General features: G+C 42.4%; 1 protein-coding gene across 2 annotated transcripts; it reads right to left on the minus strand.

The window, feature by feature from the left end:
• Positions 1-3436: 3436 nt before the first annotated feature.
• Positions 3437-19872, minus strand: LOC143284161 (uncharacterized). Of its 2 annotated transcripts, none has more exons than XM_076590823.1 (6): positions 19736-19872; positions 15210-15441; positions 12973-13101; positions 11997-12056; positions 6564-6785; positions 3437-5298 (listed from the first exon to the last, which is right to left on the minus strand). In XM_076590823.1, exons 2-6 carry the CDS (start codon positions 15370-15372, stop codon positions 5132-5134), a joined length of 741 nt encoding a protein of 246 aa, XP_076446938.1. In that variant the 5' UTR covers positions 15373-15441; positions 19736-19872; the 3' UTR covers positions 3437-5131. The 2 variants fall into 2 exon arrangements, with proteins under 2 accessions (XP_076446938.1, XP_076446937.1); XM_076590822.1 differs by lacking the exon at positions 19736-19872 and adding an exon at positions 18013-18093.
• Positions 19873-20668: the final 796 nt, after the last annotated feature.

Consider the following 20668-nt stretch of genomic DNA (forward strand, 5'->3'; position numbering starts at 1 on the left):
TGTGAGAGAGAGAGAGAGAGTTTGAATAGCTCATTTCTTGATCAACAGACACGTAAGGAAGCAAGCATGCAGGCAGAAATTTTGCACATCAGAGGCTGACAACTTGCATCTGACATTTACTGGCAAAATTAAATGCCATAGAATTGGAATTGATTTATTGTCAGGGTAAATATTGTGCAAAATTAAATGTCACAAAATTGGAATTGATTTATAGTCAGGGTAAATACTGGTCATTCTAAAGAGAACTGGACTACCTAATACAACAGGCACAACAACAACAGAAACAGAACAAAACATTAACAAGAGCAACAACAATAACAACAGCAACACAAATATCGTTGTCAGTGGCAGTAAGAACAACACTGGCATCAGCAACATAAATCGAAACCTAGATGATGCCAAAGATATCAGTCACTGTCAATTTAGGTTATTCGTATCATTGACTCGTGTAACATCAGTATTTAGATCCCCAGTAGATTTGCTCCAGAGTAAAGATCTTCCTACTAGGATTTTACTCCCTAGGCAGGCAAAACTTATTTCATCTGCACCCATTAAAGAATTAATTTTTCATCCCAGACTGAATCCACAAATGCATACTCGCATGCACATATAAGCAGTCTTACATACACATGCACTTTTACAAAGAAGCACTCATGCACTTACACACACACACACTTGAAAGACAATTACACATGAGTAAACACATGAGCACACAGAGACATGTTGAGAAATGTAAACACACACACACACACTCACACACACAAAGGGCACGAGCACAGTCTGGAGCACACAATTGTATGCGCACACAAACTTGTGTGTGTGCAAACATATGACAGCTTTCACGGTAGCGTACACAATCAATCACACCCACAAGCACATGCACACATTCACACACACAGTATCAGTAGTTCAAGGAGGCATCACTGCGTTCGGACAAATCCATATATGCTACGCCACATCTGCAGAGTGGATGCTTGACCAGCAGCATAACCCAACGCGCTTAGGCCTTGAGAAAAATAAAGAAGTAAATGATTATTTAAATATATTGGAAAAAAAATCAAAGAAAAGAACAAGGTAGGAAGTAAATGAATATTTAAATATGTTAGAAAATAAAGATAATACACAGAAGCCCAAACATACCCACACAGGCACATATATTTTGGAAACACGCATGAGTGACAAGTTCATGTGCATAATAGCATGAGGATGCATGTGAAGGCAAAACCATGTGTACACACATAAATCAGTTCTAAGTTGCTGCCCTTCACTAATTTTCATATTCAGTTAGAAAATGTAATTTTTGTTGTAACATTTTTTTTTTAGTGGAATCATGTCAATACAGTTGGATCAAACGTCAATCAAAGCACTGTATAGATTCTATTTCTGTAGAAAATTGATTTGGCAAATATGCATTCTTCTTTAATGTGTTTGTACTTTAAATTATGTTTTCTGAAAGCTGTTGATTCTGATTAACCTTATCGTGTACATTTATCTTAAAAATAGAATTTGGTACAAATTGATGCAGTCTAGCACATGTTCATTGTGGTGTACACAGTCAAAACTGAGGATTACAAGTTCATTAAAGCACTGGGTTTTTTTTTATGGATGAAAGATGGAAACTGACAACAGATGAAATAAAGAAAAGCTTTAATCACTCAAAAAGTTGTTGAATAGTCTGGCTTCTGTTTTTCTTCTAGTGTTTGATTTCTGAAAAACAAAAACAAACAAGGGGTATAAAAGACAAGAGAAGCAAGGCCTTCAAGACTCACTTGTGATACACTGAAAAAAAAATCCAAGCTTTTTATGTATTGTGTATAATTTCAAAATGTAATGTTTAAGATGAGAAAGATCAGTTTAAAGTAAATTAAGTCCCCTTGCATAATTACAGAGTAATTTCCCTTTTTTACTCTCTGCACCAAAACGTTTGCAAAATAAATAAAACTTCCATGCTTAGCAAAAGAAGTTCCTGTTCGAACAAAAAATGATAATAATGACTCCTCTTGTTGTTGGGTCAGAATATCAGATCAAAGTGCCAAGTTTAGAGAATACAAAAAATATAAATATAACAGTAAATGCAGTTTGCATATAATTAGGCTTCATTTTTTATTTTTTTGTGCCCATCCCAGAGGTGCAATATTCTTTTAAACAAGATGACCGGAAAGAACTGAATTTTTCCTATTTTTATGCCAAATTTGGTGTCAACTGACAAAGTATTTGCAGAGAAAATGTCAATGTTAAAGTTTACCACAGACACACAGACGCACGGACACACACACACACACACGCAACCGAACACCGGGTTAAAACAGACTCACTTTGTTTACACAAGTGAGTCAAAAAAGAAACCTAAAACTAAAAGAACAGAAGAGAGGGCAGGAGATGACAGATAAAAAGAAGAGAGAAGCCATATGGGGAAAAAAGAGAAAAAAAAATGAAGGAGATCAAAAAAAGGGATAAGAAAGGCAAAAATGACAATAAGGAGGAAAAGGGTGAACGGCGGGATGAAAATAAAAGAAGAAAAAATAAAGATCCCTTTATACCTTAGTTTAACCAGTAAGATTTTTTCATCTCTGCAACTTGAAGTTCAACCTGAAGCAAGGGAAAGATGCACAACATGGGCTGAGTGATGTATGCACCACTAAGTTTGCTTATCGTTAAAACCTTTCCAACCATGACTAGTTGTTCGACAGTTCCATGATGATGCTAAGTCTGAAGCCTTTTCAGTGATGAATGGTGTGAAGCAAGGATGCGTTCTCACCCCTACATACATCACCAATGTCTCCTCTGCTATGTTGAATGATGCGTTCCATGATTACCAGGATGGTGAACACATCAAAAACACTGAGGACTCTCAGTGGGCTATTCAACCTCCAGCGCCTGAAGACCATTACAAAGTTCAATTACTCAAGGAGTTGTCACTGCATTTGGACAAATCCATATATGCTACATCGCATCTGCTAAGTAATTGCCTGACCAGCAGCATAACTCAATGCGCATAGTCATGCCTTAAAAAGAAAAAAAAAGTGCATAAACATATGAAAGGATACATCATTAAATTAATGAATAAATGGTTAAGTAAATGAATAAACAGATACCAAGAAAAGTGAGCACATAGACAATGAAATAAAATAGAATGCAGGAAAGAAATAATAAAAAATGACTGTTACAAAGGTAAGAGAGGTCATCAGACTTGGTGAAAGATACAGGAAAGAAAGGATGAGCTCCTTTAAACAGCTATCAAATCGCCCGGCTCTAACCATGTAGGCAGCCTATCGTGCAAATGACCGTGTTTGCAAAGTGCTTAGAATTTGGTCAAAGTATCAACAAGAAGATAAACATCAACAGCAACAACAAGACAACTGACGACAACAAGAAGGAAAACAGAATAGTGAAAAACCCATTGACTGTAAACAAAGGCATGTTCTTTATTTGGGAATCAGGCACAGGGAAGTGGGGAAGCTAAGACTAGGAGTTTACATCTTGCATCATTAGCACCAGGTTGGTCACTGGGCTGTCACATCTGTGTGAAATCAGTGGGTCACCACAAAAATTTCATGTCAGTGTTACAATATTGTCACCACTGTGATATATCTCACATAAGCTTTTCACAATAACAGATGGTTACAAAAGCATCACAAGAAACAGCTGTCATGAAGCATAAACATTGTCATGCCATGTCAATGTTGTAACATTAACAATATGTCAGGCTGTCACTACAATGTCATGTCAGGCTGTCACTAACTGTGTATGTCAGGCATTTGCGCTAAGTCAAAGCAATGTTAGATCACAACAGTGTCAAAACACTGTCAACAAAAAAAAACCCATGTCATAATGCCACTACAGTGTCATGTCAGGCTGTCTCTCCAATGTCATGTCAGACTGTCACAACAATGTCACATCAGGCTGCCATAACAATATCACGTCAGGCAGTCACTATGGTGTCATGTCAGGCAGTCACTAAGGTGTCATGTCAGGCTGTCACTATAGTGTCATGTCATGTCAAGCAGTCTCAATGGCGTGTCAGGCTGTCACCACAATGTCATGTCAGGCAGTCACCATAATGACATGTCAGGTTGTCACTATAGTGTCATGTCAGGCAGTCACCACAATGTCATGTCAGGCAGTCACTATAGTGTTGTGTAATGTCAGGCAGTCACCACAATGACATGTCAGGCTGTCACTATAGTGTCATGTCACATCAGGCAGTCACAATGACATGTCAGGCTGTCACTATAGTGTCATGTCATGTCAGGTTGTCACAACAACTTTCTCTGCAATATGTCATTCTGTCATTACAGTGTCACGTCATTGCTATCATCACAGTGTCACACCACACTGTCAATATAGTGTCATGTCAGGCTGCCGCTACACTTTCATGTCATGCTGTCACTACAGTTTCATATCATTCTGTCACCAGTGTCATGTCAGACAGTCACCACAAATGCATGTCAAGTTTCACAACAATATGTCATTCTGTCACTACAGTGTCATGTCAGACAGTCACCACAATATCATGTCAGGTTGTCATAGCATTGTCATGCCACACTGTCAATATAATGTCATGTCCGGCAGCCACTACACTTTCTTGTCAATATGTCACCACAATGTTATGTCAGACTAACTACAGTTTTTTGTCAGGATGTCACTATAGTGTTATGTAAAGCTGTCATGTCAGGCAGTCACCAAAATGTTATGTCAGGCTGACACTACAGTGTCATGTCAGGTTCTACAGTTTTATGTAAGGCTGTCACTACAACGTCATGTCAGGCTGTCACTACACTGTCATACCAGACTGTCACCGAAGTATCATGTCAGGCTATCACAACAATGTCACTGTCACTACAGTGTCATGTCATTCTGTCACTACATGTCAGGCTATCACAACAATGTCACTGTCACTACAGTGTCATGTCATTCTGTCACTACAGTGTTGTGTCAGTGCCAGGCTGTCATTACAATGTCATGTCAGGCTGCACACCAGTGTTATGTCATGTCCGGCTGTTACCACAATGTCACGTCAGGCTGTATACAACAGTGACATGTAATGTCCGGCTGTCACCGCAATGTCATGTCAAGCTGTACACCAGTGTCATGTCATGTCAGGCTGTACACCACAATGTCATATCTCCAATCAGCAGCAGGTGAGGAGGAGGGTGACCATAATAGCCAGCAGTGTAGCGCCCAGCGTGGCAGTCAGGAACCAGAAGGAGAAGCGGAAGAGGATGGGGTCACAGAAGACCTTTGCCTTGGGGTCCTCGTAGTCTGCCTGGCTGAATGCCTGGTACACCTTCAGACCTTCTGAACCGCCAACACATAAAAAAAGGAGGAGATAATGGGACACATTTACCACAAACCAAGTATTCCTCAACTTACTGACAACAACAAAAACATGGATGTTAATCAGTTTTGTTTCTTTGGCTAAATTAGACAACAATCGTAACTTTCGCTTCTGCAATGGCAAATTATGCTAGCCTAGTCCTCAAAAGGCAATAAAACAAAAAAACAAAACAAAAAACAAAAAAACAAAAAAACAAAAAAGGGAGGGGGGGGGGTGGGGGTATTAAGTTTTATTCAGTCCTACAGGGACAAAATGAATTGCTCAACATAACAAAGAAACAACAGTAGCTTCTGCTTCCACAATGGCAACTGAACTAGGCTTCTAATCTAAATCCTCTCTCTCACTCTCTCTGAATGTATGATTGAGGAAGTATTATGCAGGTCTTATGGGAACAAATATAGACTAAAAGTAAAACAAATGACAAGTGTTATGAGAGAGGCAGAGACACTGACATGAGAGAGACGTTTTTATTTCAGCTGAGGAAACCCAGTGGGGGCATGTGAAAATGTCGCATATCATCTTGTAACCAATACAAACACTGAGGCTGGCTATGGTAAGTGACCACTATTTCATCGAGTCCCTGCGGATGTGGGTCTGGGAACCAGCATACTAAAAAAAAAAAAACCCAGAAAAATAGGATTGTATTGGTATTTCTCAGCTCTCTCTCTCTCTCTCTCTCTCTCTCACAGAAAAGAGCAAGACAGTCAGTCTGGAATAGAACCAAGACTAACACTGCATGACGAGAAAGAATTCAACAAGGGGAAAAGAGACATAGGATGAAGAAAATGGGCTTTAAACGGCATGGATAGCAATACACACACACACACACATAAAGGTAAACATAGATAGTGAACTTGAAAAGACGCTAAACTAAAGAACAAACGAACACACACACACACACACAAGGTAAACATAGTGATAAGACACTAAACTAGAACGAACACACACATGAACACACACACAGGTAAACATAGAAAAACACTGAGACAGAAAGATACAGGGTGACAGACTGGCCAGAGGGGACGGGAGAGATAGGCATGTGTGAGAAGAAAGGGGGCTACACTGAAATATATTGAGATAATTCACACACACACACACACACACACACCAACCGTGGCACGCACACACAGTGGGCACGCACGCAACACGCAAACCGTAACACACACACACACACACAACCACCACCACCACCACCCCACCCCACACCTGAACAAACAGAACTCACCTATGAGGGCCAGCACTAGGACGGTCACATCCAGGTAGTGTCCGGCAAGGTCCAGGGGCCGCACGCGCCCATTGCGTGTAATCTGACACCGCTGACAGCCGCTGGCCGCCGTCCACTGCCGGAGCAGCACCGCGAGCCGCAAGGTCAGCGCCACACCGATGGAGATCAGAAAGACAGGGAGGTCATCCACAAGTGGGCAGTCGGTGTGCAGGTACGTGATGCCTGTCGGGGAGAGAACAATGATACAATGGAAGATAAAAGGGTCTTTTTTGGATGGTGGGGGTGGGGGGGGGGGGGGAGATGTTGCTTGTTGCTTTTCTTTTTTCTCTTTTCGTTTTGTTGCTTTTCTTTTGACTTAATTAGTTTTTTTTCTGTATTTGGTAATGTTATATTTGTTTTTTTATTCTGCGATGTTTTATTTTATATATATATATTTACATTTCCGTTCTTTTTTGGTTCTGTTCTGTTTGCGGTTTTGTTCTGCCAGTTGCTGGCTTTGTTCTGTTTTGGTTTTGTTCGGTCTGTGGGGTTCTGTTCTGTCTGAGGTTCTATTCTGTTTGAGGTTCGGTTCTGTTTTGGTTAGGTAGTTTTTGGAATACTACAACTGCTACTACTACTACTACCACCACTATTTCTGACTACTACTACTACTACTACAACAACCACTAACATCTTTCCATGCAGAATATGCTTCAATTGCACTGCAATCTGTAAAAACCGATGAGTAAGACATGCATTCAAACACAAATAATGAGTAGGCTATTTACATGTATAATCCTGCACACTGGCAGACATCCAACCAAATACTCCAACAGTAATTTACCCAAACCCACACCCACACACAAAACCATGACACACAACATCGCAGCCTGCTTATACAGTGTGCCAATCTTTTTTGGTTCTGTTCTTTTGGGGGGTTGTTCTGTCTTGGTATTAATGAGGCTGTTTATGGCTTCCGTCTGAATCTGACTGGGGAATCAGAATCAGAATCATATCTATTTGACATGAAAACCGCAAATGAAAGGTGGTTGGGCATAACAGGTTATTTTCTGGTTCTTTTTTCCTCAGTGTGTCCCGCTGGGTCCAATCTACTTTCTGCAGTGTCAGTTTATATTTGTTGACTGTATGATGTGCAGATGAGAACCTCTTTAAAGGATAAGACCGCATCTCTGGTCCATTCTGGTATGTTCTGTCTTGTTCTGTTCTATTCACAGATGAGCAGCTGAGAAAATAACCTAGAAAGGATAAAGAAACAGCACTCTGTTCTTGTCCTGATTTGCTGTTCGTTCAAGAGACTGGAAAGGTCAACGCAGCTGAAGTTCTCCCACTGCAATTCTTTTTAACCCTCAAAGTGCTGGATATAATAAAATGTGCTTCAAGAAAGCATGCTTAAAATTAAGGAAAGTTTGCCTCCGCTACCCATGCTTTGCTTTTGGGCATTTGTATGCTTACTAGTGACACTAGATAGGTAAACCTATACATTTTTGGAAACTAGATAGAATGAGGAATCAGATAAAAATAAGAAAAAGACTGTACCTTGTATGCAGCTGGAGATAATCCACAGAATAAAACCACCAAGTTTGCACACAGAGCTTCGAAAACGTCAACAACAATGTTTGATAGTTAATTTCACAGGTGTATAACAGTCAAAATCACAAAATTAAAACAAAACTGTACAAAATAATGTTTCTGCTGCAGGAAACAGCCAGTGGTTAATTCCTGGGCCTCTTGTGGTATCCAGCAAAGCAGCCTGGGCAGAGTCCCACATCACAAGCACGACACTCCCAGCTGGAACGAACACGTGTGTCATGTCCTGCCACACAGTTCCTTTTCTTTCCAACTGGGAGCTTGACCAGGTCATGTCCTTGCATGGGATGAGAGGGACCAGGTTGAGGGGCTGGTGGTGCCACTTGGGGTTGGGGGTTGTCTCTGGCAGCCCTGATCTCAGCAGTTGTACGCCTCCTGCGCACAACTTTCTGTGGCGGGTAGTAGTTTCCAGCGAGGCTTTCCACCACAGACACCATGAACATGTATCTTGACAGTTTAGGGGCATCACTGGTGTTCTGCTGGTACAGCAGGTAGCTGTTGAGCACTGCCCTGCCAAACAGTGAAAATGCTACCTTTGTTGTCCATTTCATGGTTTTTCTCTCCGCCAAGTACTGGTAGAGTTGTGCATCGCCGAGATCCACTCCTCCCATGGTTCTGTTGTACAAGACAACAATGTTGGGCTTCTGGACCATGTTGCCCCTCCTGTTCTGGATCTCTGTGAAGCCTGCTGTGGAAGTTGTTGACAGCATAACAGGCTTTTTCTTGCCATCCTGGTATGCCACACACAGCAGTGGACCCTTTCTCCGTTCGGACACCTCCCTGTTCCTCAGTCTCCTCCTGATGCTTTCATGGGGAAGGCCTCTTCTGTTTGTCCTCACAGTTCCAGTGGCAGTAGTGTGCTGCTCATACAGAGCCTGGAACAGCACTGGTGAGGAAAAATAATTATCCAGGCAAAGATGGTGGCCTCTGTTCAATAAATCTGCGTCACGCATCAGACGCATGACAAGGGCGTATGTCGCTCCATGTGCATTTTCTACATCCAGTGGATCATGGGCCCCTTTGCATACTTCAAACCTGCAAAGATAGCCATTTGTGCTGTCTGACAGGCACCACAGCTTGATACCAAACCGGGCATGTCTTTTGTTTGGCATGTACTGGCGAAGGTGAGGCGTCTTCCCCTTATATCCAATCATGCTCTCATCAATGCTGATGTCTTGATGAGGGTGGTAGTGATGCAAAAACTTATTTTGGAAGTGTTCAATTATTGGCTGGATTTTGAACAGTTTGTAGTTTGGATCCTGTCTGTCAGGCACATTTTCATTGTTTGCAAAATGCAGGAACTTCAGCAGCAGTTGAAACCGGTCCCTTGAAAAATGTTCAGTAAACCATGGTGTGGACTGGCTTCTGTGGGTAGAATCCCAGTATGCCTGCAGATTGGGTTTCTGGATGAGTCCCATGTTCAATATGATACCAAGGAAGGCCCTCATCTCTTCTGTGTTGGTCTGGCCTTGTTTTATCCACATGTGGACCCGTGACTGTGGACTGTCTTGCAAATGCTGCAAATCCGCCACCCACTGATCTGCATAATTGTTAGTCTCATTGACTATGGTTTCCACAAAATTCTGAGTGAAAAACAAGTTCACATAGTCAATGGGTCTGGCATCATGTGGGGGGGCATGCTTGGGACCAGGGGCAGCTGTGAAATCCACAGGAACAGGCCCAGCATCTTCACCGATGATGGGCAGCCACACACCTCCAGCACGGGCAGCTCCACCAGCTGCTCCTCCATTGCCCTCAGCACCACTGCCTTCAGCACCAGTGTCCCCAGATTCTGAATAGGAATAAAAGAAAGTCTTATGAACATTTTGCTTCACTTATATCAGTTTGCTGCAATCTGTCTTTCTGGATGATCAAAAGTTTCCAAACTGTTTATTTCAGTTGCACAAATTTTACTCTTAGTTTGCTCCTGAACAGTAGTAATTCTCAACAAGTAAACTGCTTTATCTCTGCTCACTATGAAATTAGAATGATGAATCAAACAGCTCAACAAAATCATGATATGAATAAAACAGTAGCAATGAAATTATAAGCATTATATTTTTTGCTTGAGACACGCCCACCCACACCACGCCCACTTCCATCTTCAATACTTGAAGCAATCAAAGGCAAAAACTGAAATAAAAGTTTTCTTTTAGATCTTGTTGCTTTCATAAGCAGCAAGAATGCTGTAAATCATAATAAATCATAATGATTCCCTATGTCCTAGCTTCATTTGGTCAAGAGACACCAACTGACCCACTTAGCCCCCCCCCCTCTCCACCCCCAATCCTCCATCCCCCCACTTGCTGTGGCGGGAGTGAGTCAGCAACAAGCAAGCCAACATGCCAAAGTATCAAAATAACAAAGCCACTTCACTCACCACTGTCACTTTCGCCAGAATCGCTGTCAGCAAATGAATCATCACTAGTGACACTGTCACTCATTTCCCGAACTTCGTCAACTTCAGTATCACTCATTGTTTTCAAAATAGATGGAGAGCCGGTCAAGTCAACTTGGTCAATCCTTTGTGTAAACACAAGCGGGATAGCGTGGTATCAGAACGAGGCAGTTTTGCGAAGGCTGCCGAGTATAGTCGAACGATCACGGACCTTAATGTAAACAGAGCCACGATCGTGGCCCATGGCACTCCACCGGGAAAGCCACGATCGTGGCTCATCGCGCTCTCCGGGTTAAATACTTTTCTGTACTATTCTTTTATTCTGTAGGTTATACTAGTTGCCTACACTGAAACGTCCTATCACCCAATCCCCCTAACCTGGCAAAGTATCGTCACTCTTCATCGTTACTATTTTTTGAGCCCCACTACAGCACTGACATGCTGGCGCACTCTTCCGTTTCATTATTGATAAACGCAAACAGCACTCGAGTGTTTGTATAATTATGTGCTCCACCACAACTACAGCAGAAGGCCATAAACGTTATCAGGGCTGAAAAAACAACAACGAAACGTCAAGATAGAAACACCAAATCCACCTTGACAACACCGCCACGCCCCTGCCCGGCCCTCCTCACCCCTCCCCCAACACACACACGAAAACATTTAAAACAGAAAACCTGAGGCAATAGGCACACACACACAAACACACACACACAGGCATGCACACGCACGCACACACACACACACAGGACACACACACGAAAATGTTTCAAGGTGGAAACCGGTCATGTTATTGGGAAAGACAAATAGTCACTCCGAATTTCCTAACTCCACCCAGTTAAGTGTGAAAGGGTACCCGAGTTCTGTTGCCGGGAGGATGAGGATCAGGCCCCGCTGTTCCGATGACGAGACAGTAGATATGGATATACTGCCCTGATGGCCGTGAAAGGCCAAATCCCGGGGATATTTAACAATGAACTTCACGAAGGAGGTCAACTCAAGGAGTGGAGTGATGGCCTAGAGGTAACATGTCCGCCAAGGAAGCAAGAGAATCTGAGCGCGCTGGTTCGTATCACGGCTCAGCCGCCGATATTTTCTCCCCCTCCACTAGACCTTGAGTGGTGGTCTGGACGCTAGTCAATCGGATGAGACGATAAACTGAGGTCCCGTGTGCAGCATGCACTTAGCACACGTAAAAGAACCCACGGCAACATGAGGTTTGTTCCTGGCAAAATTCTGTAGAAAAATCCACTTCGATAGGAAAAACAAATAAAACTGCATACAGGAAAAAGTACAAAAAAATGGGTGGCGCTGTAGTGTAGCGACACGCTCTCCCTGGGGAGAACAGCCCGAATTTCACACAGAGAAATCTGTTGTGATAAAAAGAAACACAAATACAAATACAAAATTCTCAGTTTCACACACGGAGCCACACAGAGCCAACTTACCGAACATAACCGTAGCCACCGATGCTGCAAGCAAAATGATGAAGACCATCGTCTTGACCACTGAAACACACCAGCATTCGAACAATGGAGACCGCATAAAAGAACCTGCACAGCAAACAGAGGAACATGGACCGGGACACACAGAGTGAACATAATTGGAAACGAGCAAAGAAATCGAAGAACAAATCATGAAACAAGGAATTTAACAGAATGAGTGAGTTCATAAAGAATGGATCGACTCATACAGGATTGACTGATTGGTGTTTTTTTTGTTGTTGTTTGTTTGTTGTTGTTTTTTTTGTGTTTTTTGTTGCTGTAGTTTTTTGGGGGATTTTTTTTTTTTGGGGGGGGGAGGGAGGGGTGCGGGGGGGGGGGGGGGGGGGGTTACTAATGCTGATTGGGATCCGAATTCCCCTGGCTGAATAAGGGGGCTTAACCGCCTTACACCAGCATCAGTTTATCAGAGTGCATCCCCCATTGTGGATTGTTGCCCTGTACAGGGATTACCACATGAGAATAGACAAGCTCAGTGGGTTTAAATCGTGTTGCAACTATCAGCTTATACAGCCATTTGCACCGGCAATTCTTGAAATTTAAATTGATACTGACATTGCAGATATTGGTCATCAATACCCTGGTCTAAGAGATACAGCGCCCCCCCTCCCCCATTCCCCCCCACCCTTCCCGCCACCTCTTCCCCCCACCCCACTCTCGTAACTCCCCTTCAAGTCCAACCTAAAATGATCACATAGCGCTGCACATCACATCGCATCTGCCCCGCAGCACAGCACAGTACCTTAAAGCACAGCATAATGCAGCATAACGGCATGTGGCAATCACCGAAGGAAACTAATCTAAAAACCGCTTTGCAGATGGACAGTTTTTTTGTCAAGTTTGTCCTGATCTCCACGATAAAGATGACGCCAACAAGCACTCAGTGAAAGACACATGATAAGCATTGACAAAAGTGACCTACATAGCCAGTGGTCCAAGGGCTCTTCTTTCACGGCAGTGCGATGATCAGCGCGGGTTTTGTAGCGTGTGGATCCTCCCTTCTCCCTATACAGTGAGGTTTGAGAGGTGATGTCGCTGCTGTCACCAGAATCTGTACTGACATACACACACACACCTCTGTCAGACACTAGAGAAAGGGTCGAGCAAAATCTGACACGACAGAAAAGAAAGGGTCGAACAAATTCTGATTTAAAACAGAAAAGAAAGAGTCGAACAAATTCTGATTTAAAACAGAAAAGAAAAGGTTGAAGAAATCCTGACTTAAGACAGAAGAGATAGGGTTGAACAATATCTGACCAACACACAGAGATAAAGACAAAAAAATCTGACGTAACACTGAGATAGTGTCAAACATTATCTGACCATCACACAGAGAAAAAGACGAACAATGTCTGACATGACAGCAAAGACAGGGTCGTACAAGATCTGACATGGTACAGATGATATAAGGTTGAACAAAATCTGACATACCAGAAAGACAGGGTCCAGTAACATCTGACATTATGCAGAATAGATAGGGTCGAACAAAATTTGACATGATAAAAAAGACACAGCCGAACAAATCTGACGTAACACAGAATATATAGGTCCGAACAAAATCTGACTGACCAAGGTTCAAACAAAACCTGACATAAAACAAAGATATTGGCTCAAATAAAACCTGACCATCACACAGAGAAAAGGACGAACAATGTCTGACTTAACACTGAGACAGAGTCAAACAATATCTGACCATCACACAGAGAAAAGGACGAACAAACAATGTCTGACTGAACACTGAGATAGTCAAACAATATCTGACCCTCACACAGAGAAAAAGGTCGAACAAAATCTGACGTAACACTTAGATAGAGTCAAACAATATCTGACCATCACACAGAGAAAAGGACGAACAAAATCTGACGTAACACTAAGATAGAGTCAAACAATCTGACCCTCACACAGAGAAAAGGGCGAACAAAATCTGACGTAACACTAAGATAGAGTCAAACAATATCTGACCATCACACAGAGAAAAGGACGAACAGGATCTGACAAAACACAGAATAGATGGGGTCGAACAACATCTGACATGTCAGAAAAGACAGGGTCGAACAAAATCTGATATAAGACAGAACTAGATATGGGATCGAACAAAATCTGACGTAACAGTGAGATAGTCAAACAATATCTGATCATCACAAAGAGGAAAGGTCGGACAAAATCTGACCATCACACAGAGACAGATTCAAACAAAATATGACAAACAGGAGAGGGATCAAAACAATTCTGAGCACATACTGAAAATGAATTAAACAGATTGATGGGTGCAATAGCCGAGCGGTTTAAACTTTGGACTTTCAATCTGAGGGTCCCCGGTTCGAATATCGGTAACCCCGGCCCCTGGTGGGTAAAGTGTGGAGGTTTTCCGATCTACCAGGTCATATGTTCTCCCAGGTCAACATATGTGCAGACCTGCTAGTGCCTAAACCCCGCTCATGCGTATACACACGCAGATCAAATACGCACTTCAAAGATCCCGTAAACCATGTCAGCGTTCGGTGGGTTATGGAGACACGAAAATACCCAGCATGCATCAACCATGACAAAGTCATCTGCAAGTTGATGATGGTCACGTAACAGAAAGAAGACAACTAAAGACCTCTGACAACACACAAAGATTGAGACCAAAATATAAAACAGAAAAAAAAAGAAAAAAAGAGATCAAACAAAGCCGGACATTAGACAGAGATGGCAACAGCAAGGGTTTTGCAATTCCATTCTGGAAAACAAACTAAATAACTCATTATTCATAAAATAAATCAACAAATGCAGAACTGAATCAGCTGGCGGGAGGATTTAGGTTTTCAGGGACTGCCCAGCAGCATTAAGACGACCATAAAAAAAAACCCTGCCATCTGCTGTTTTCCATCATTAACAATACAGCTTTCTGTGATTCTGTGTGAGTACGTAGTTGAAGCCAATGATTGACTTAAACTGCACTTTTAAAATTTTTTTTAATTTTAAAAATTGATTTATTTTTCTAAACATTCGTCATCCCAAGTCTGTTGCGACAATGGCTAGATTGGTCCATGCAGTGCGTTTGGCACGATCCTGATCCTGAGCAACAGCGTGACATCCTCATTAACAAAGATATCACACAAACGCAAAAACACCACAAAATCAAACAACCAGCCATCAGTCATTCCGCAGACCCACCGTTCAAGTCCATATTCGACCTCAAGCTCGGGCGGTCAGCACGGTTGACCTCTACATGAACCAGGTTGTGAGACACTGACACACTGTCGTCCAGGGCCATCGGCGGGGCGGAGGAGGTGGAGGGCACTGGGGATTGCTGCCCTTGTTGCCGCGAGGCTGCCATCTTGTGGGCCGTCCGTCAGTTCTGTGAACTGTCCTGCTGCTTTGTTCAGCAGTGCTTTGTGGTGCTCTGCTGTGGATGACAGAGGTTATGCACACACATCAAAAGAAAACAGTTTTGATAAAAAGAAATATCCATGTAGTTCAAAGAGAGGTATCGTCAAAGAAATGTACTATGACATAGCCTGACAATAATATGACGCAAGTAGACACACACACACACACACACACACACATTGTCAACCACCATCAATGTTCTGTAACAGGAAGGCTTTGCGCATGTCTCAACAGACAGTTCCCTCCCTTCACACACTGAAGAAATTAAAGTTAAACAGTAACTCATTTTTACATTTGCGAAAGTTTATCTTAAATTGTTTACTACTAATATTCTGATCAGTATAAGTATACAATCAACTGGATACTGACAAACGCACACACAGATGAACACGCATGCACGCACTCTGTTGGGCATGAGCTCTCTCTTCTCTCTCTCCTTCCATCCCCTCTCTCTCTCTCTCTCTCACACACACACACACACACACACACACAGTTTTATTTTCCATTAAAGCAGATGACAATAATGAACACGCTGTTTTCCGATGAGCTAACAACGCAGCACCATGCTCCACTCCTATTTACAGCAAACCAGCTAAAGAGAACCGAGAGCTGCTCGCCAGTGGTTGAACCTATGGACCGGGCAATATTTAGCAGCAGCAGCAGTGGTAGTAGTCGTAGAAGTAGTAGTAGTAGTAGCATTGAGCAGCGTTGAGACAAATTTGCTTCAAATTACAGGAAACACATGCAGCATCCGATTTTGAGCTGGTATAACACCCACACAACCAGCCGCACGTCTGTTCTACACAAGCAAATAACAATTTAACAGACAATCGGGAGCCTGCAAGGAAAGATTTCTTTTCTCCCCAGCATACCTCTTCTACCAGGACATTTCAAAAACACAGGAAATGTTGGGGCTTTTTTTTCGTGACCTCATCCCCCAAGTCTTACTATTGCAGTTTACAGCACAGGAATGTTATCCTTTCTGACCCCCTTTCCTGAATTGAAATATAGAAAGAAAGGACATACCCCACCTTTGAAAAAACAAAAACAAAACAACCCCCCCAGACCCCCAACCACATAAAACAAAACAAATAAACAAAAAAACCGGAAAACTTGAGCATCCTCGTCCCCCCCCCCCTCCCCCCCTATGAGCTTTTGGGTTTATTTTCCATGAAACATTTAAAATGAAGTTGTTAGATATAGATATCTAGAAAATTTTTCACAAAATCAAACCTGATGTTGGACAACAAGAAGAAGAACAACAACAACAATAGCGATCATCATCATCATCATCACACCTGTATGGGAAAGGGAGGGGTGGTGGTATAATGCAGTCTCTCAGACAGGTTGGGCCACTTAAGATAACTAATGGCAGGGTGCTATGTGAGGATGCAGCCTGCCTGGGTCTGAGTTTGTTCGTCCAGTCCAACACCAAACACGTGGGAACACATCGGTTTACAGTGGTTCCACTTTATTGGTACAGTGGACAGCATGTGATGCAGCAAGTCACATGACAAAAAAACAAAAAAAACAAGCAAAAACCCCCCAAAAAAACCTCTGCAACCAATAAACAGAAAACAACTATTTTCCATGTGTACCATGAGGTGGGGGAGATATACGAACAGGACTTAATTTCAAGTGAAGCAAGTAATGTAAATTTTAAGTGCCGAAAGAAACTACAGGGCTAAAAAATCCTGATGCCAAACATCACTGAAAACAACGGCATCATTTAAGACAATGAAAGAAAGACTTTGCGACTGGCCCCACTGATTATATTGGTCTTCATAAAGAAAACCAACCAACAACCATATTTCTGAAAACAACCCCCCCCCCCCCTCCCCCCAAGAGGTTTTTCCCATCCCTAACAAGCAGTAGGACACCAAAACCGCATCAGCAAAATCTCTCCTTTCATGCAAGAAGAGTAAGAGGGTACTTGATACAGACATACAAAATATTAAATGGGTTTGACAATGTAAACAAACAGTTTTGTTTTTTGTACTCCAAAGGCGGACAATACAAGAAACAGTACAGACAAAATATTTAAACAGTATTCCAGAACAAATCTCAGAAAGTTTACATTTAGTACAGAGTAACAAATTATTGGAACAAATTAACAAACAATATCAAACGTGCACCTAGTATAAATACTTTTAAGAACCTCATAGATAAACACGAGTTACTGACAAAAACGAAATATGACTTTGATGGATAAAATGACTGAGCTAGTCAACGACCTGACCAACAATGTAAAGGAGTAAATCTGAAGGGGCATAAAAAGCCAAAAATGGCCAAGTTGTATAAAACGCCCCAAATCCTGAAAAACAACAGTATTCCTCAAATGGCTTAATTATCAACAGACCATCTGATTAAATGTACAATAATACTAACTGAAGGTCATACTACTTGTAATTCATTCAGCACCATGCACTGAGCCAGTTCACTAAGAACTGAAAGAAAGAAATGTTATGACATGTTCAACAATGGCGTCTGTTCAGCCGTGTACAAATCTAAAATATAAAACTTCCAAAAATAACTAAACATGTACATATGTAAAAAGATACTTAAAAAACTAGGAAGAAACACCCACCTGAGCAGTGTGCTCAAAGGCTTTACACAGTGACAGTGTATATTCCAAGCTGAGCACTACTGACACCTGGCTCACCAAAACAGCATCAGTGAATTGTCTTCAAAAAAACGATCAAGGGAAGTAACTCTATTCCAAATACGTCATCTGTTTTGTAAAAATTTGAATTGTACTTGAACTTGAACTGTACGATGTTTTAGGTCTTGATGACCTGTTCATCGCTCCGTGTGGGTCATCAGTTGTACATATTAAACTTTGCATGCGTGGCTTATTGGCAAGACGGATTGTACTTGTCTGGCTTGTTCTTCCAGTAGACATCCAGTCTGTTCTTGAAGGCATTCATCGACGGTGCCAGGACCACTTCGTCTGGGAGACTGTTCCATGTCTTGGTGACCCTTTCACTGAAGAAGTGTTTCCTGGTGTCGCAGTGGGTATGGTGCGGGAACAGTTTCTTCGCTTTTCCTCGGGTGCCTGACTTCTCTGCAGTTTCAAGTTTTAGTTTTTCAGTTCTGTGGAGTCCGTGGACATACTTGAATGTGTCTATCATATCCCCTCAGAGTCGTCTGTGTTCCAGGCTAGGCAGGCCGAGTCGCTCTAGTCTTTCTGAGTAAGGTAGCTCACTGATCGAGGAGATCAGCTTTGTGGCTCAGCGCTGCACGTCCTCTAGCTGCTTGCATAATGTCTTGTGTCTAGGTTGCCACACAGTTTGTGCATACTCGAGGATAGGCCTCGCTATTGTTTTGTAAAGCTAGATGAAGAGCTTGCAGTCTAAGGTTCTGCGGATGATGCCAATTACACTGTTCGCTCTTGCTGTGACACTGTCCACGTGCTGCTTAAATTTGAGGTCATTATCAACTTGAACACTGAGGTCCGCTTCCACCTCACTTTCTGCCAAGGGTATTTCTCTGACGGTTCCGGTTTCAGCATCTACATGCTTCATATGGTACGATGCTTTTGATTTTCGTGTGCCGATTTTCATCACTGTGTGCAGGCATAGCCTTCACAGCCGTTGGGAAAGGTTTCCTCCTCCGCCTGGTCCGTCGTTGGGAGACTTCACATGCGGCAGGTAGTACTGGGTTACATGGTACCAGTAGCAAGGGCTATGCCCCTGACCTACTACATAACAAATGACAGATGACAAATGACAGCAATGCTGTACGTACATTTTGGATGACAGAGCGTATCATCAGGAAAACACATACCGGGCCCTCAACATACAATGGAAAACTGGAGAGAAAGGGGGTGAGAAAGGAACTTTTATCCACATCACCTCGTCTCCTCTATCAAGTTCAAAAGACGAAACAAAAAGCATAACAACAAATAAAAATAACATTCCATGTCAACGATTAAGACCTTTCCTATATATTCGTGGCACTCGTAAGATGCATGGATGTCATTTTCTTTCTTTGCGGTTTCAGTATAACTTATTTATGAAGACCGGAGGATATCTTGGTAAAGAATCGATTTTGTGAAAGTCTGCAGTGACTTCCGTACATGCCTGTTTTATCTGCTTTTTCAATATTTGCTATATACTACTATAATTATTAAACATATCTTCATCAATGACGGTTGGTGTTGTTGTTTTTTGGGTTTTTTCTGGAAAAGAGGATGTGATATGAAGACGGAGGAAATTGGCTGGGGAAAAGGGTGATGTTACTTTGAAACTAGTTATCAGTCAACACCACAGCCCGGCGCTCAGCAAAACTGAAAGTAAAAAACAACTCACCTTAAACAGGTTGTTTCTCACTTCGGTAAACACACTCCCCCCAAGCGACTCAGAAGGTACACTCTATCGTGGTGCACAAGTGACCATGTTTTCTCCGCATACAGAATTTGTTGTCAGTCGTGAGCATCACAGCCAAGACCGGCAATCGTTCCTCAGTCGGCGCTCGCCGCGTAACTGACACGACGAATACAGTACAGCATGCGTTTCAGTGACACTGATCGCACGTGTCATTCATGTTCGGCCGGTTTCCGTGCGCCGGACACAATGTTCCAGATCAGTTATCGAGTATCCATCTTTGTCTTTTGTTAGCTGCTTTTGAAAGCCCAGACCATCGCATAGAACCATATCAGGGCTGGAAAAAAAAGAAGAAGTAAATATCGTTCCTGTGGAACTTGGAAAAAAGAACTGGACGCAAGGAACACACACACACACACACACACACACACACACACACACACACACACACACACACACACACACACACACACACACACACACACACACACACACACACACACACACACACACAGAAGGAAGGAGGAAAAAGAATAAAATAAAATAAACAGAGTTCGGCGAGAGATGGGTAATACGAGACAGACAGAGAGAGGAGGAGGAGGAAAGAAATAAGGTAAGTCAGAAGAAAAATCAGGAAATAATAGAAAGAAAATGATTTATGATTTGTCGGGAAATGGAATCCTAAATTTTCAATTAAAGGGAACAAACCTAGTTATGACCAAAAAAGAAAAGAAGGGCAAGCAAAAGTCGATAGCCTCCCATACATAGACTTTATGGGGACCTCCCGTCCACTGATCCTCTCAACCGCCACCCCACCTTAAATCTCTATCCCCTCTCTATCCCCATCCACTCACAACACACACACACACACGCGCGCGCGCGCGCGCACACACACATACACACACACACACACACACA

The sequence above is a fragment of the Babylonia areolata genome, chromosome 7 (genome assembly GCF_041734735.1).
Source record: "Babylonia areolata isolate BAREFJ2019XMU chromosome 7, ASM4173473v1, whole genome shotgun sequence".
Lineage (NCBI taxonomy): Eukaryota > Metazoa > Mollusca > Gastropoda > Neogastropoda > Buccinidae > Babylonia > Babylonia areolata.

What these genes read in the sequence shown, in the direction of transcription:
- LOC143284161 (XM_076590823.1), bottom strand. Translation starts at nt 15,372, where the DNA reads ATGGCAGCCTCGCGGCAACAAGGGCAGCAATCCCCAGTGCCCTCCACC. An exon ending in GTCGAATATGGACTTGAACG is followed by an intron (nt 13,102 to 15,209) that starts GTGGGTCTGCGG and finishes ATGTCAGTACAG; the next exon opens with ATTCTGGTGACAGCAGCGAC. An exon ending in GGTGGCTACGGTTATGTTCG is followed by an intron (nt 6,786 to 11,996) that starts GTAAGTTGGCTC and finishes TCTCCCCGACAG; the next exon opens with GCATCACGTACCTGCACACC.